At 41.5% G+C, this 16,678-nt stretch overlaps 2 protein-coding genes and 1 long non-coding RNA gene across 4 annotated transcripts; 1 reads left to right on the top strand and 2 right to left on the bottom strand.

Annotated features, from left to right (window-relative positions):
* Positions 1 to 1,568: 1,568 nt before the first annotated feature.
* alas2 (aminolevulinate, delta-, synthase 2) lies at positions 1,569 to 8,849 on the top strand. 2 transcript variants are annotated; one of them, XM_017306018.2, is made up of 10 exons: positions 1,569 to 1,725; positions 2,757 to 3,102; positions 3,184 to 3,276; positions 3,391 to 3,613; positions 4,731 to 4,915; positions 5,146 to 5,325; positions 6,552 to 6,716; positions 7,499 to 7,767; positions 8,173 to 8,335; positions 8,560 to 8,849. In XM_017306018.2, the coding sequence occupies exons 2-10, from the start codon at positions 2,778 to 2,780 to the stop codon at positions 8,721 to 8,723; spliced, it is 1,767 nt and encodes a 588-aa protein (XP_017161507.1). In that variant the 5' UTR covers positions 1,569 to 1,725; positions 2,757 to 2,777; the 3' UTR covers positions 8,724 to 8,849. The 2 variants fall into 2 exon arrangements, with proteins under 2 accessions (XP_017161507.1, XP_008413021.1); XM_008414799.3 differs by having other exon boundaries at positions 2,757 to 3,105.
* Positions 8,850 to 9,321: 472 nt separating this feature from the next.
* Positions 9,322 to 14,179, bottom strand: ttc34 (tetratricopeptide repeat domain 34). The gene is made up of 7 exons (XM_008414802.3): positions 13,119 to 14,179; positions 12,294 to 12,516; positions 11,562 to 11,754; positions 11,259 to 11,425; positions 10,655 to 10,928; positions 10,296 to 10,513; positions 9,322 to 9,887 (listed from the first exon to the last, which is right to left on the bottom strand). Exons 1-7 carry the CDS (start codon positions 14,177 to 14,179, stop codon positions 9,354 to 9,356), a joined length of 2,670 nt encoding a protein of 889 aa, XP_008413024.2. The 3' UTR covers positions 9,322 to 9,353.
* Positions 14,180 to 14,553: 374 nt separating this feature from the next.
* On the bottom strand, positions 14,554 to 16,635 carry LOC145552214 (uncharacterized). The gene is made up of 2 exons (XR_014088175.1): positions 15,418 to 16,635; positions 14,554 to 14,894 (listed from the first exon to the last, which is right to left on the bottom strand). It is a non-coding gene; the product is annotated as an uncharacterized LOC145552214 (long non-coding RNA).
* Positions 16,636 to 16,678: the final 43 nt, after the last annotated feature.

Raw genomic sequence — 16,678 nt, 5'->3', positions numbered from 1 at the left:
GACCTGTCCAGGGTGAACCCTGCCTCTCATCTGATGGCTGCTGGAGATGGGCACCACCAGCCCCCCTCACCACCCTGCAAGGATCAGTGTGTTCAGATCATGGATGGAAAGATTTTAAGGTAGTTTGTCTCCTTAAGTCCACACTTAAAACAGCTTCATAGTTAATGCCAACATCAACTGATTCTATGACATTGCTGACTATTTTTTTTCTACTTCTAACATAAATGGGCAAAGAAGACACCCAGAAATGTTTTTCCACCCCAGGCATCCGGTCCAAATCATCATCAGTTCTTATGATGTCACATACATGGCGAGTCCACAATGTCTTAAAATTGTAAGTATTATTTTTCTGTTCTCTTTAAATACAAATGCTTTCTCTGTTTAATTGCTCTATTGTTCTTTTTTGTAAGCTTCTGTAAGGTGCAGTGAACGAGAATGTTCTGTCGTTGATCCTCACTTTCATTTATTATTGTCACACTTAAATTTTCATGTTCATGTGTTCACTTTTGATGTGTAAACTGATAATTTATGTAAAGTTCATAAAGTTGTGAGAAAAATTGGACAATTTTAAAATGTCTGTAATAAAACAAAATTTTTGAATTACCTTGGGCATCTTGTGTAATTAATCTTTCCATGTAATTGTAGCCTAAAACAATGTAAGTCCTGTAGTGTAGTTATGCATGTCATGTACAAAATAGGTACGTAGGAATAAAGACTTTCACGAGTAATTAAAATTGTAGTTTATTATCAATAGCAGGAAATCAAAAATAAAAATTATGTGTAATTTAAATACATTACTAATATATTAATAGTATATTTAAAATATATTTGAAATATATTAAATGTATATTTTTAATATAATTCTGAGACAGAATTATTACACTCAAAATATAATAATTATATCAAAATATAATAACGCTCTGAAATATATTTAAAAAGTATACTTTAAGTACACTAAGTACACCTGAAGTTGTTCCAAAAAATTATGTATAGTATACTAAAATACACTATTAGTTCTAATTTAATACTATTTAAATACTCCTAAAGTATACTAAGCACAAAATTAGTTGTTCCGAAATAGTATAGTTTAAGTACATCGATAAAAGTATGTTAAAATTTAGTATACTAAAGTATACTTTTTTTTCACCTGGGAGTCTCTGATGTATAAAGAATACGCTAGTCATTGCCTTTTTAGTCTTTCTAACAAACAGAAATGATTTGGTCACTATGTACCGGTATTGATCAGTAGCTTTTTGTATATGACCAGAACTTGTTAAAGTATCTTTATTTTTAATTCCTAAAAACTATAAAACTACTAAACTCTCAATGGCAAGTAGTAGACCATATTTAAAGTGTTTTAAAAAACAAACACATGCACATTCATCTGTTTTAAATTAGGCTGTTGTGATTAAATGAAGATTACATTAAACGTGGTCTAAGATTGAGCTTTTCTTTTCAGTGGCATATAATCTTTCATTATGACATTATCACTTTTTGTCAGACCCAACTGAAGCTGGGTAGGTGAACGGCACATATCTGCATCTTTGCACCTCCCACACATACGCTACCAGCTCCCTGCCCGGCCCCCTTACAGGCTGAGCCCTTCATAGGAACACAAGATTGCAAAATACTCTTTTTAACATCTGACGTATAAGAAAGAGTCGACTCTCTCTTACTTTCTGCCTGTTTGCTGTTCTGAAGTTCGTCCTCAGTGCAGGTCAACAGGTGAGTTCAGGTTTGCTAGTTAGTTAGTTAGTTAGTTAGTTAGTTAGTTAGTTAGTTAGTTAGTTAGTTAGTTAGTGTTTATGTTCTGGTGAATAATTTCAGGAATGTATCTAATAAATGTATGTTATATTTAATTTATTTAGTAATTTTGTAAATATATTTACTTATTTAATGTTTGTTTTTTATTCAATAGTAATACGAGTGCATTTAACAAAGTCATTTATTTATGGTTGTTTTCTTAGATAATTTAAAAATTTTTATTTACTCATTTGTGGTTTTTATTTTACCCAATAATACCCAAGCATATTTTATTTGTTTATATTATTTTCACGTTACAAGTTTCATTTAAAGAAGCCATTTATTTATTTGTTTTATTTTATTTATTTTTTGTTATTTGCATTTGATCTTTTTGGGATCTATGTGTACATAGCTGTAAATAAATGATACCAATAAAATGTCAGGCATTAAGAAAACAAAACAAACCAAGCAGTTATTAGTTATGATATTGTTGGAGTGTTTAGTAATTAGTAACTAAACCCAAGGAAAGAAAACATTCGGCCACAAGAAAAGGCCACAAATCCCTAGAACTGCTTTATCAGTTGACCACAGCAGATAAGGAGAACCAGCCTTTTACAAAACGAAACAACACACGGACATAATATTTAGAAAATTAAAACACTGATCAGTCTTTATGAATATAGTGATATAGATTAGTCAAAAAAACTATTGAGTCAGAAACTTATTTGTTCCTGTCTTTTATGAAATATTTTGACAATAGATGGATAAAGGGGTTCATAATTTGAAAAACTTAGAGTTTTGCCGTAATCAGCTGGTGATGTCAGAACGGCTCTTGAGGATCTGCAGCGTGCAGATAAGTAGCAGCTGAATGACACACCCTTGATTAGAACCTCCATGCTGAACCATTACACCACCATCATCCCTCTAGGAATAGAGTTTGCCTTTACAAATTCACTAAGACAACAGATCGCCATAACAGATGCAATAATTTCCTGCTTCCTGCCTTTTGCCAGGATAAGAACAGCTCCGGTACAATGGCAGCCTTTCTTCATCACTGCCCCTTCCTGAAGTCTGTCCCACATCCAGCTTTAAGAAGAACTGGAGCTGCTTTGCTGTCTCTGGCCGACCAATGTCCCATCATCGCTCGGCAGATCACCGTGAGCGGCACGTCCTCTCTGGAGGCCAAGCTGGGCTCCTCGCCCACCAAACCCAACGGCCAGCTTCCAACAGTGGAGCAAAAGAGGAAGTTTGCTCAAACCGCAACTCAGGTGGCGGTGTCTGCATCGAAGGGCTGCCCCTTCGTCAGCTCACAGATTGGGATGGTTAAAGCTAGCCCTGAGGTTCAGGAGGACGTCGAAGGTGGTAGGGGTTACGGGAGTGTCACAAGTTTAACTCTTAACAGAGGCCAAGTTCACAAAAATTCACAAATTCCTCTCGCAGGTTTGATGACCTCTCTGTTGAAAGGCGTAAAAGAGTCCGTGTTTTCAACTTCTCATCAAACCAGCATGGACATCCAACTCAATGACAACATGGGTAAGATTGACCATTTCCAACGTGCTCTTTATTTAACATGATAAATTCCCATCATGCCTTAAAAATACGTCGTCTCTGATGGCTAATTTCATGTCAATGTGACCCACAAACCAGTTGGACCCAGTTACGATTATGATAGCTTCTTCAAGGAAATGATTGAAGAGAAAAAGAAGGACCACACTTATAGAGTGTTTAAGACCGTAAACAGGAGCGCCAAGCAATTCCCCCATGCCGAGGATTACTCCCTTTCTGCAAGAAAGGCCTCTCAGGTCTCAGTGTGGTGCAGCAACGACTATCTGGGAATGAGCCGGCACCCAAAGGTCCTTGGTGCCATCAGGTAGGCAGACGAATTGACAGGTAAAAACTCTGTATTTTAGGTCTGTTTCTCTTATTGTTCTTTTAATGTGTACTATTAAAATTCAGAGGAAAACTCAGGTATTTTAGTAGTTTAGGTGGGTCCAGAAACTGCACTTTGAGTTTGGAATACCTTCAGGAATCCATCATCTGCATAACATTGTCTAAATAATTTGAAAATATTAATATTCCTATTAATATGTGCTTTTGTTGGCGATTTTTTTAATGTTCTTCGTGAGTCATGACCCTTTATGATCATTTTAACTCTTGCGGCGTGGGCTTCCAACTCACAGGCCTCAAAACCTTTAATACGGGCGTCCTTCTAAGTGCCAGACCAATCAGATCCAAGCATCAAAAGGCATACAGAAAATGCAAAAACAAAAAATTGTCATTTAAATTTGCAATAAAATTGACCAACACAAGGAACAATCGCTTCATTATAAATTTAAGTCCAAACTTAAATGTATCTTTAAATTTTTGACCAACATGTTTTTTCTGACTCAAAGTTCTATTAACAACTTGTAGCATCCCAGACCAAGTTCATTTGAATCTGATAGAGGATTTCTGGATGCCAAATTGGTCTTCTTTCTTAAATGTAAAAAAGAAAAAAGTGTTCTTAATTGATACCTTTTTTAATGTCTGTTTAAACAAGGTGATCAGTTAACACCCTACAACTATAACCTTATTTCCTAAACCTCCGTTCCTCTAATGAAACTGAAAGGTTAATCTCCATAAATGAAAACAAAATATTATAACAGCTACAGATCATCATAGATCTACTTAAAATAATTTTTAAAAAATCACCTTTTCTTTAAATCAAAACGACTTTTTTTTTTTCAAATCCAATGAGAGATTGACGTTGCCCTTACCACATGTTAGCATGAGCGCATCCCTGCTAAAAACTAGCATATGAATCATAACAAGGATCCTTCGGGTTTAGATTTTGCATATGCTTACAACTACAAGTCTTGTTGTATTTTAAGTCAGAAAACACACAAAAAAATTTGCTAGAACCAGTACTGTGGGGGAAAAAAATAAATTGGTGTGATATATAGAACCGGCCATTTAAATGAGATAATCTTGGTTTTGGCTGTCCTCAGAGATGCCCTGGAGAATCACGGTGCAGGAGCTGGAGGGACCCGGAACATCTCCGGCACCAGCAACTTCCACGTTTCTATGGAAAAGGAGCTCGCTCAACTGCACAAGAAAGATGCTGCTTTGGTGTTTTCCTCCTGCTTTGTTGCAAATGACTCCACCCTCTTCACTCTGGCAAAAAATCTCCCAGGTAAGTGGAAACCCATGATCTGGATGAATAAATTCGGTCACTGACAAGAGGACTGAGTCGGAGTTGCTTCAGAACTGTTTTTGAAAAGCCATGTTCAGGACATAATATAAATTAGTGATTTTACAACTGAACAAGGGTTTTATGCACACTATACCAATCTGAACCATAACCCCTAACTGTCCTATATAGAGTAGCCTCTCATTTCATGGGGTGTTCCCTCTGCCATGCAGGCTGCGAGATCTACTCTGATGCAGGGAACCATGCGTCAATGATCCAAGGCATCAGGAACAGCAGGGCCAAGCGCTTCATCTTCCGCCACAACGACAGCCGACACCTGGAGGAACTGCTGCAGCGCTCCGACCCGAAGACTCCAAAGATCGTGGCGTTTGAGACCGTGCACTCCATGGATGGTGAGTCCACTGCAATGGCAACAAACTCTATTCTAGTTTTTGCTCTACAGTTGTTGTTGTTGTTGTTGTGTGTGCGTGTGTGTGTGTGTGTGTGTGTGTGTGTGTGTGTGTGTGTGTGTGTGTGCGTGTGTGTGTGTGTGTGTGTGTGTCTGTGTGTTTTATGATTGCTGTTTGTGTTTGGATCTGTGTTAGATGTACATGTAGTCGTTTCTATAACTTGGTGATTTTAAGAACAATTTTGATTCCAGTAATATGTATTGGCTAGTGGTCTGATTTGAAAACACAAAACTAAAAGTTGTTTTGGTTCAGAAAGTTGTGGGATCCATGCAGGAAACCTTTAGATACTGTCTCAATCTTGAGCTAATTCACCCAGGTTATGAAGTCTCATGTTTTTAAAGAAAGTCCCATGTGTTTTAATTAGTTAGAAATCTAAGTTTATTATTACAATAATTCAGTATTATTTTTTTTTTCTTTTTTTGCTGCAATACTGAGTGTAGATCCTCAGGGTCTGACAAACAGACTTTGCTCTATAATTTATTTATGCCTTATACTCGAATTTTAAGAACTTCTGATAAACTAATTATCTGGTTCAAAATCTATTTTTCCTCTTTCCTGGAGCTGTTCTCCTGAAAATTAGCTCATCGCACATTAGCTTAGTTTAATTTCATTTCATGAAACAATATAGTGGAACAGGTACAAATTAGCATGCATGTGGGGGTTTTTTTTTTTTTTTTTGCTAAAAATTATTTCCAAACTGAAATTATATAGATTAATAACTAGCATTTTTTGTAAAAAAAAAAAAGAAAGAAAAAAAGAAAAAAAAAGCAAATAGAGGAGAGTTAGCGTTCTGTTATTCAATATAGAAAATGATATTGCAAAATATTCCTTAATCAGTCATCACATTCAGAAATGCATAATTATGACAGGTTTATTTTTAATAGTGTAGTTTTTCTTTTTTTCTTCAACGCCATCTCCAATGTGGGAAGAAATTTTTCTCCAGCTTCATTCTCTTTTATTAATATCACACATTACTGAAAACTCTATGAAACACAGGTAAAGTAATTTTCAAACAAAATCCCTTCAAGTCATTTTGAAAAATATATACCAAGACAAAAATACTTCACTGTATTTGTCATACAGCTTAATTTATGCAGAGTGATGATATGTGTAGCTGTAGGGATCCGCTGTTCACCTACACACAGCTAATTTTATCATGGTTTTCTCAGGGGCCATATGTCCTTTGGAAGAGCTGTGTGATGTCGCTCATCGCTACGGGGCCCTGACGTTTGTGGACGAGGTCCACGCTGTGGGTCTGTACGGAGGCCACGGGGCCGGAGTCGGAGAGAGGGACAACATTATGCACAAGATTGATGTTGTTTCTGGAACCCTAGGTGAGTTCAGTTTGAATGTAGCGTTTTCTGAAAAGCAGAAGTTATTAAGCTGCTTTGCTTTTTATTTTATTTTTTGCATGAAAAGGCTTCAAAAGGGCACATTTTTGATTTAAAGGGGAAAAAAAAGAATAAAATTGTTTCCACACTTACATCAGCCATCTATTGGCTGTCATTGGTAAATTATTTGTCTGGTGGGCTTATCTCCCATGTGTAGACACTTGTATACAAACCGACACTGTCCTAGAGCCAAAATAGCTGCAACAACTTTCTTCAAATGGCTCCTTTGGCGCTGGTGAAATGAGAGCAGGACAGGCGTGAGCATCCATCGGAGGAGCAGAGGTTTTATCAGCTGGGTGTCGGTCCTCCTCCCTCTCTGGCAGCGATGATAAAGCACGCAGTTCATGCTGAGTGTAACCTAAGAACAACTGCAAGTTTTCAGATAAATACAAATTTAAACTAATGCTGAATTATACCATATGAACTTTTCCTTTCTTTCCTGTAAGTGTGACCCTTTAAGTTGTTTACCTTTAGGCAATCAACAAAAAAAAATTAAATACAATTGAAACAAAGATTTTTTTTTTTTGTTGTTGAAAACTGATACATACATTAGCACTGAGTGCATGTATGCAATCGTGAAAATAAGATTACAAATAATTTGGTAATTAAAATATTAGTGCTGTTAGTTGAAAGTTCTGTATCTCGGGCTCAAAATGCAAATGTGTTCGTTATTTCGCTAACTTATGTAGCTCACACATAATCTGTCATCTCTCTCACCGTTTAAGGAAAAGCCTTTGGTTGCGTGGGAGGCTACATTGCCAGCAGCGCCGCCCTGGTGGACACGGTGCGCTCCTACGCGGCCGGCTTCATCTTCACCACCGCTCTACCCCCAATGGTCCTGGCAGGGGCTCTGGAGTCTGTGCGGGTCCTGAAGAGTCCCGAGGGCCAGGTGCTCCGCAGGGCCCACCAGAGGAACGTGAAACTCATGAGGCAGCTGCTCATGGACAAAGGCCTGCCTGTCGTCAACTGCCCCAGCCACATCATCCCCATTCGGGTAGGAAGCTTTCCCTAACATTTGGAAGTTGCAGCGTACAGCGTTTTACGCTTCAGTAACAATTACTTTCCTCGTAGATTTCACGTTTTGCCAGGTCTGTCCCTCTTATTACAACACTTTTCCTGTGATTACGCATCACCGCTTCACGGCTTTTACACTCTTGTCACTTTACAACAACAAATTTAATTATACTGGATTTTGTGTGAAAGACCAATAAAAACAATCATATTTGAGAAATGAAAGAAAAAGAATACACAAATGTAACAATTACGGATATACAGAGTTTTACATTATTTATTAGGATTAATGAGCTACATTACGTCATTGCCACTCAGACCCATACAGGCTAAAGCTGAATCTGCCGGACCAGCCGTTTAATTAAAGTGTTCCTGTCCTGTTTTCCAGGTTGGCAATGCCGAGCTGAACACCAAGGTGAGCGACATTTTGCTGGAGAGACACAACATCTACATCCAGGCCATTAACTTCCCCACGGTGCCTCGTGGGGAGGAGCTGCTGCGCCTGGCTCCGTCTCCCCACCACAACCCCAGCATGATGGAGGATTTTGTGGGTGAGTGTGGATCTCTGCCGCAGTGAGGTCAGAGACATACGAGTTCAGTGAGCTTAAGAGAGGACACAACGACTGACAATGTAAATTGGGAGCCTGTCGTTACTATGCAAACTAACACAAAAAACAATACTATAGTTGCAACACTTGCTTTAGTTTAATCGTAGAAGTAAAATAGGTAAAAAAAAAAATAAAAAATTGTTTTGCTGTCTGTTTTGTGTTCACAGGGAAACTCATGGAGGTTTGGCAGGAAGTGGGTCTGCCACTCAACAGCCTAGGCACGGCTTCCTGCAACTTCTGCGACCGCCCGCTGCACTTTGACCTCATGAGCGAATGGGAGAAATCTTACTTCGGCAACATGGAGCCCCAGTACATCACTGTGTCTGCTTAGAAACAAAGTCTGTGCTCCGTCTCGTCACAAGCTGCACAGTCGGAGCATAAGTTTAATGAGTCCTACCTTTTCTTCGCAGACCAGCATATTAACGCACAGGCAAAATTAAACTAAAACTAAAACCCAGTATTTATTTTTTGGCTTTTCTGTATTTTATTTTTATATATACATATATATCTTTTTTTTTTTTGACTTATTAATGAGTGTTTGCTGCCGTGAATATGATTAAAGAAACGCCTCCAGCATTTTAAAAACATGAAACCTGCACATTTGGCACTTTCTTAAATCTCCTGTGTTAAGTGTTAAGACAGTTTGAAGTAAATATTCAGGGCTGCAGTGTTGCTTTCAATAAAATAAGCATCTATTGTTTGTTACAACAATGACTTTGCTAGCGCTCTACATGTATATACAACATTATCTGACTGTGCTGTTTGGTATCTAAAACATAATATATTTGCATCATATTAAACATTATTCCATCATGAAGACGTTGATTCTAAAATTAGGCTGAACTTGGAAGACACAGAGTGCTTTGAATTACCATGATTTGTCCTCTAAGGTCCTAGATGATGCTCCAGCAGATAAATACCACAAAATCTTCTGTGTCCACCTGAATCTTTTCCCTCAGAGTTAGTTGACGTTGCACGGGCCGGCCACCTCTCGTTTGACCCTTGCTCTCAGCCTGCGTAGCTCTGCGTTTTCACCGTCCACCACCAGGCCGCATTCGATCAGCGTCCAGGCCTTATCGAGCTGCTGCTCCCCGTACTGCTGCAGAGCCGCTCGCATGAAGAGCTCAGCCAGACGCTGCCTTCCCAGACCCGCCTCTACACACTGAAGGGCCTGCTCCCTGTGGAGGCCCAATGCTCGGGTGAAGTCCTCCAGAGCTGCTTCCTCTCTGGAGCAGAGCACCAAACTGTGGCCTCGCCGACACAGATCCTCCGCGCAGATTCTGGGGTCGTCTGAGCAGCTGGCATGTTTCTGGATGACGCCGTCCAGGTCAGCCACCGCCCGCTCATGGGAGGCGAGCTGCGCGAAGCAGGCGGCCCGCTGGCGAAGATACTGCGACCTGCGGTGTCCCGTCGCTTGTACGGCTACTGTCAGGAGAGCGAGAGCCTGATTCCACTGGCCAGCCGATGACAAAACGCCGGCTTCCAGAGCTGCTGCCTGTTATCAAAACAGGGAAATGAAGATTTCGCTCTTAACTTATCCTGCACAAACCTTGTAAAGTTCATCAAATCATTGCAGTTAGTTACAGTGCAAAGCAAAGCTATTCACGCCTTTAGAGCTTTTTCCGTAATTTCTCGTAAATGATGCTCGACTATAGAGGTTCACTCTGTTTTCTAAAGGAGGCTTCTACAGCTAATAATTTATTATTAGGTGTCAGATTAGAAGAGGCTGATTATAAACGCATTACACTTCCATTTGCCTTTCACGTTACATTTATGCAAAGTTACGGTGGGGAAGAAAAATGCTAAGAAAAAGTTCAACGATATGAATTACTTTCCAAGTCAGCGTATATGACTAAAAGCTTCGCTGCAGTTTTCCCCTCAGGTTTCTTGCACAAAGGCTTACCTGCGCCATGCATTTTCGCTGATTAAACGGGATCAGAGCCAGCAAGAAGTCCAGACTAGATGAATCTTTCCCAGTGACTTTGCTGAGCCTGTAGGCTGCGCTGCTCCTGTCCCTCTGCTGCCAGGTCTCCACCACTCCCAGCCTGGCCTGGGCCGCCGCGTCCCTCGGCTCCTGGCCAAAAACCTGGCAGAGGTGGCTGGAAGCCGCCTTAACCTCACCTGACGGAACCAGAAAAAAAAAAAAAAAGCAGAGAGTTACAACGTGTCTTATTGTTGACGTCAAAACTTGCCAGGAAATTCTGACTGACATCACCAAAGCTCCACTACTCTCCGCGCAGCTTGTCAAAGACGCGGTCCCACCTTTGGCTAAAAGTGTGTCCACATAGAGAAGATGCCATCTGGGGTCTCTGCTGTCTGTCCTCATCAAAGCGCCACCAATTACAAAAGCCTCCCTCAGCTGCTCGTCGTGGCAGGGAACCGACTGAGCGATCACGGCGTTTGACAAGCTGGTGCGACCGAACTGATGCAGCCAGTCGCAGATCAGCTTCCGGGCTTTGTCTTTGAGTGACAGGATCTCTTTGACGACCGTGTCGGATTTGATCTGAAGAGCAGCGAGGATGTCGTGAACACATTCCTGGGTGAGAGGAGGAGACAGTTGTGACGCTATCAGTCGATTGTGTTCAGGCAATATATATGTGATTATTTCCCGCAAATGTTGATGTCATGAGATGAGCATGGTCGAGTCGCTGATGACTTCAGACCATCGAGCTCTGAAAATGAGAATTTTACTTCTATTTCAGTGGCTGGGGGAGGTCAAAATGTAAAAAAAAAACAAAAAATCAACAACATTCTGGCTTTTTCATGTTTTAGTCAGTCCTGCAGTTCCCTGCATAAAAGGTTTTGCACAAACTAAATTTAGACCCAGCAAAAGAGTAGCTTTGCCATTATTTCAGCTGAAAAGTACCTTTTGCTGATTGAGCATGAGGTACGTGAAGCCTCTTCCACAGAGAGCTTGAACGTGTTTCTGACGCTCCTTCAAAATGGCACTGAAGTCGAATATGGCCGTCTTTCTCTGGCCCAGCAACACGTAACACCTCGCTCTTTCCAACAGGGAATCTTCTGCCTCCCCAACTTTAAAAACAAAAAAGAAAAGAAAAAAGGAGCGCATCATTTTCAAATCGTATTGCTTTATGCTACGTGTTGCCGAAAATGTATGTGGTCGACAATAACAAACGCACTGCTACAAAATATCGAGAACTCTAATCACCAGAGGCCATGATGGCAATAGAGAGGTACGCCACAGCTTCCCTGACAGAGCTCTCCTCCGTCGAGGCGTCCAGGATGCGTTTAGCCGCTGTGTGGCAGAGTCCCTGCAGCAGCGCTCGGTCCTTCTGCTGCGCCACAGCCAGCAGGCTGCGCAGGCAGCTGGTCTCCCCGCATGCAAGGAGCTTTTTGAGCAGCTGAAGAAGAAAAGAATAAACAGTAAATGATGTAGAAATAAAGGTTGTAGTAATTTGACGAGACTAGATCCTGGGGTAGAATCTAGAGGTGGTTTTCAGTTGGATGGCACCTTCAACAATCTCTCCCATCCGTCAAGATTTAGAATAGCTGGGAGTTAAAGTCAATATATAAAAATGAGCTATAATTAGCCGGTGCCTTACAGCTTCCCAGAAACAGAATTACAGATGAGTGAGCCGACTAAGAATCTCTGGAGAGACTGCACACTCCTGCTGCTAAGGAAGGTGAAATGAAACAAGAAGAGATTTAGTTTATTTTTCTGCCGAGTGCCCAGATTTGATCAATTTGTTATAAATTGGAAAATCTAATTAGAGGAGTGTAAATGACTCCATTTTATGAATCATTTGAGACGCTGTCTAGAAAGCTGTTTGGGCAAAATTAAAGGATAATCAAGTTTGGTTGATAAAAGTAGATTTTTTTTTTGTTGTTGTTTGGTCCAACCAAAAAAATATAATTATGTTGCTATCTCTAACCTTTGTACCTGATTGGTGTCATAGTGGAAGCCCCGGTGGAGCTGCAGGAGTGCGAGGCGAGCCAGGACAGGAGCCCGAGGATTGGGGGAAGCCACAGACAGCAGTAACCTGTAGGCCTCCTCCACTCGCCCGAGCTGGTACAACGCATCTGCTGTGAGGATGTGAGGCCCGTCAGCATGGGGCTGAAGGTCCATGAGCAACCCGGCCAGAGAATGGACACCAGTAGGAGTTCTAGTGTGTAAAGCAACCAAAGATGCAGCGTAACTATGAAGACATCACACTAAAAACATGATTGTGAAACAACGTAAGAAGGTTTGACCGGCTAAATTTACATTCTCCATCTTGTCTAGGGCTGAAACGGTTAATCACATTTATTGTAATGAAATGATTATTGAAATAGTAATTAATTAATTAATTAATTTTTAACTGGAGTACACAGACTCAAAAAAAAGGCAATTTGCTGAAAGAACAACACACTGGGAGCTGTGATTAAGACAAAAATCGTTGTTACATTTAGCATTTAAGATAAAAAAAAAAAAAAACTGTCTGCAGACACGTTCTACCCTTAACTCTTCATGTGGCAGTTTTAACTTCACCTGCTTCAAATTCTGTTTTAAAAAATCTTTTGATATCAATTAATCAAAAAAAAAAATCACTAGATCAGCCCCATTGACATCAATTCAAGCACAAGGAGTGAAAGTTTTACATTTTGAAGTTAGAAGTATTATGCAGCTGCAGAATATCTACGAAGCTGCAATCATGTTACTATTTCTCTTTCTCTTCCTCAAAACACGTGTGAACCAAACTCCCTGTCAGTGGGACAGATGTCATACCCTGCGCTGTGGTTTTCTCTCTTTGACGGTGCCTGAGGCTGCCCCTTATGTTTGGGATGCTGTGGATCTTCACTTGAACCGGACTCGGACTTGTCCTTCGCGGACCCCTCCAGCATGACTCGGCCCTGCTCGAGCAGAACTGTAAACAGCAGACCCCTAAAGTTCCACGGCACCAAGCAGCGGAGTGTAAGAGCAGTTTCCTGGGGATGCAGCCTGCTGGCTGTCATGTAGTCCAGAGCTGTGAGGTAATTTGACCCAGACATCATGCGCAGCAGCCCCCTGCCACAAAGTGCCCGCACGCAGCTGGACGGGTGCGGCGTGGTGTGCTCTAACACAGCTTGAAAATCTTCTAACGCCCCCTTGTGGTCCCCAGAAAGAAGCCGGGCGTATCCACAAAGAACTTTGACTGTGTTTTGGTAGCTCTGTTGGCCTTGGGCAGCAGCTAGTTGGCTGCAGATCGAGAGAGCCTCTTTGTGCTCCCCTCTGAGGAGGAGACAGTCAGCCAGCCTCACTCGCAGTTCTCTGCCTCCTCCATCAGGCTCTAAATGGCACAGCGTCCGGAGGGAAGTGATCACAGGGTCCAGAAGCTCTACTCCCTCTGTAGATCTTAGGTCGGCGCGGACAACGACCCTCTCTTTGAAGCTAGACAAACCCCTCTCAGCCTGCTGACGCAGGTGGTTGCGAGCTGCCGTCCCTGTCCCGTAATCGGTGAAAAGCTTTTTGAAGTAGGTTCTGGCAGTGGCAGGGTGGATCTCAAACGCCTCTCCCAGATCTGTGCACTCCTCGGCCGTTTTGCCACCTGCTGAGAGACAAGTAGCCGCTCGGCAGGTTAAGAGTCTGGCTTTCCTCTCTGGACCATACTCGGGTAATTCGTCAGCAGGCCGTGGTGACAATTTCTGATGTAAAAGAGAAGTGTAGATCTCTGCACTTTCCACAAACCTGCCCATCGAGAGCAAGTCTGCTGCTTGAAGTTCTTGTATTTCTCTGTCATCAGGGGAAACAGCCATTAAAAACTCAACAACTGTAGACGCATCCTCTACATCGATAGCATTCTTCTCCATTGGGGTCGCTGACCTCTTGTTATCTAATGCAACATAGGGACACATAGGCATTATTTGATCTTTGAAAGCTTTTACTATTTTGGGCAGGTGTGCAGCTTGTCTGCTGCAGACCAGTGAGGCCGTTTCTAATTTGTTATGCCGATAAGCTGCTAGGTAAAGCTGTAGTCCCTTCGAACTGTGAGGCTGTGAAAAGAGGCAGGCCAGCGCTCGCGTTATCTCCAGCAACACCTGAGTCGAGCCTTCCAGATGAAGATTACGTTTGATTTCGAGCAGAGCTGTGCAGCGTGCAAAAATCTCCTCGCAGCCAAGCCCGCCACTCTGGAGGAGGGATTCCATTTTAAAAATGGTGGCAGACAAATTGTTGGGGCACAGAGTTGACAGGAAAACAGCCGCAAGGCCTTTATTGATACCGTCGGCTGACTGATTGTCCCCATGACCGTCCAGCCAGCCTTCTAGAGTAGAGATTACCTTAACCAGACTGGACCTTTCCAGTTTCCTCATGTGGGATACAGCAGAGGTGGCATGAGTCCTGAAGGCAGACATGTACAGTGTTGTGGCCTTCCCCGGGTTTCCACTTTGAAGGAACCTGTCTCCATCTGCGCACAGCTCCGAAACACCGACTCGAGGACAAACCAAAGCAGTCATGATCATGTCAGTCCCTTTCTCTTCTTTCCTCTCTTCAACTGTTCATACAGTAAAGTCCTGCGAAATCCCTCTGCGAAAGGGAGAAAAAGTCTACTTTTAATAGTTTTAGAACCTCACCAAGTATCAATTACAAGATTTCTGTGTGTCTGTGTATAGGCATTTCTGAATAGAGCACCGCTTTTTAGCTGTTGCACATTCAACCCCATCTACTCTGATAAGTCTGAATAAATCCTGAGCATACTGTTCATGAGACTGCTATGCTGCAATACAGACTGCTACAGGAGATCTTTCCTGCCCACAGCCATAGATCTGCATCAAGTCCTTGAAGAACCATAAGTAATATGAGTTACAACAAAATGTCATTTCCCTTTGAGATAAGTAAAGTTTTTTTTTATTTGAATTGATTTAAAAATTATGCTGAAAAAAATAAAAAAGGAAAAAGTCTGCCTCTAATATGACTTTAAAAAAAAAAACATCTTAGAGCGCCCCCGTGTGGTACTTTGGCTTACATTAACCCTCTCATGACATTTTGTTTCACCACCAAAAGCCAACAAAAGTTTGTACTTTCATAGTGAGTAAAACCACCAACCCACCTCTGTGGTGGCCTTAGCCTTGTTTTGATTTCTTTCTCTCTCCACGCGGTAAACAACCCGAGTGCAGTCAACCCCGGCCTCACTTATGAAACTGAATCGCTGTGGGTGCGTGGTTGCCACGGCAACGCGAGTGCGTCCGAATAACAGGGACTCCAGTGCTTATTTTTCGAAGATTTCGCAATTAGGCGATAGACAGAAAGTGTGCGAAGACAGAAATGAGCTGACCGCGATAAGCTTCGCATGTCGGTGAAGCAATTCCCCGCTTTGACTCCTCTCTCTTCTCGGAACCGGGCAGCTCTCCGCGACAGTCGTTCTCAGGAGCTCGGCTCGTGGTTGCCATTGGAAACCACAGACGCAGGTTCTTACACTATGATAGGCCGTGGGGTTTGCCAGAGGACTGGATCCTCTCCGTGGTACTGTTATCTCAGAGCTAAAGGCGATGTAAAAAAAAAAAAAAAATAGGAAGAGTTGCAGAGAAAGCAAAACGTTAAACTAAAAGATCATCAGTTGCCTTACCGCAGAAAATATAGAAAATATTTTGTGTTCCCATCAGAATTTAAGTACATGGTGAACCCATTTAATAACCTCTAGAAGTTAGAATTGGTTTAATTCAGAAACACTGAGGGGTCATGTCACAGCATCTTAATTAGTCCTAAATTTAAGGCCACTGTAAAACTATATAATTTTCCTCTTTTTTTCTGTTCTGAATCATTCAGAGGTGGACTTACTGGTGTGCTTTGATAATGTCAGCTTTCAAGATTTTAGCTGGAGAGCAGAATTCATGGTTTCATTCCTTGTGGCAGTAAAATTGTCCCAGACAATTACACTATAATAATTGCTCTTTTTGGCATGTCCTGGTTGAGTCTTCATTCCTCTCTGAGTACATTTTCAGCTTTCCTCTTCTTTCTTCTCACTGTAGATCACTGATGTCCCATATGGTTAGAAACAGCTTTGTAACCCTTCTATGATAAATATAAATGACTTTCTCATCTTTTCATGAATTTCTTCACACTGAAACATGACGTGGTTTTTAGCCCGCTTCGTTCGTCAGACCGTTTCTATTTTAGCGACACTTGACGTCTGGCAGTAAATATAGACCTGAGTGAGGCGAGTAAAACTCAGCCTTCCAAGAAATGATTCATGCTTAATTTTCTGAACAAAACATGTCATTGACATGATAACCAGGTGGATTTTTTTTACTTGATTGTGACAACATTTCCTCCATGCAGCTGTAGATATATATAGACAATCACCATCTTGT

Source organism: Poecilia reticulata, chromosome 7, assembly GCF_904066995.2.
Source record: "Poecilia reticulata chromosome 7, P_reticulata-male-v2, whole genome shotgun sequence".
Lineage (NCBI taxonomy): Eukaryota > Metazoa > Chordata > Actinopteri > Cyprinodontiformes > Poeciliidae > Poecilia > Poecilia reticulata.
The sequence above is the reverse complement of the archived record's forward strand: the minus strand, read 5'-3'. Positions and strand labels throughout refer to the sequence as shown.

What these genes read in the sequence shown, in the direction of transcription:
- alas2 (XM_008414799.3), top strand. Translation starts at nt 2,778, where the DNA reads ATGGCAGCCTTTCTTCATCACTGCCCCTTCCTGAAGTCTGTCCCACAT. An exon ending in TCTGGCAAAAAATCTCCCAG is followed by an intron (nt 4,916 to 5,145) that starts GTAAGTGGAAAC and finishes TCTGCCATGCAG; the next exon opens with GCTGCGAGATCTACTCTGAT. An exon ending in TGTTGTTTCTGGAACCCTAG is followed by an intron (nt 6,717 to 7,498) that starts GTGAGTTCAGTT and finishes TCACCGTTTAAG; the next exon opens with GAAAAGCCTTTGGTTGCGTG.
- ttc34 (XM_008414802.3), bottom strand. Translation starts at nt 14,179, where the DNA reads ATGGAGAAGAATGCTATCGATGTAGAGGATGCGTCTACAGTTGTTGAG. An exon ending in TCATGCTCAATCAGCAAAAG is followed by an intron (nt 10,929 to 11,258) that starts GTACTTTTCAGC and finishes CCTCTCACCCAG; the next exon opens with GAATGTGTTCACGACATCCT. An exon ending in AGCGAAAATGCATGGCGCAG is followed by an intron (nt 9,888 to 10,295) that starts GTAAGCCTTTGT and finishes TTTTGATAACAG; the next exon opens with GCAGCAGCTCTGGAAGCCGG.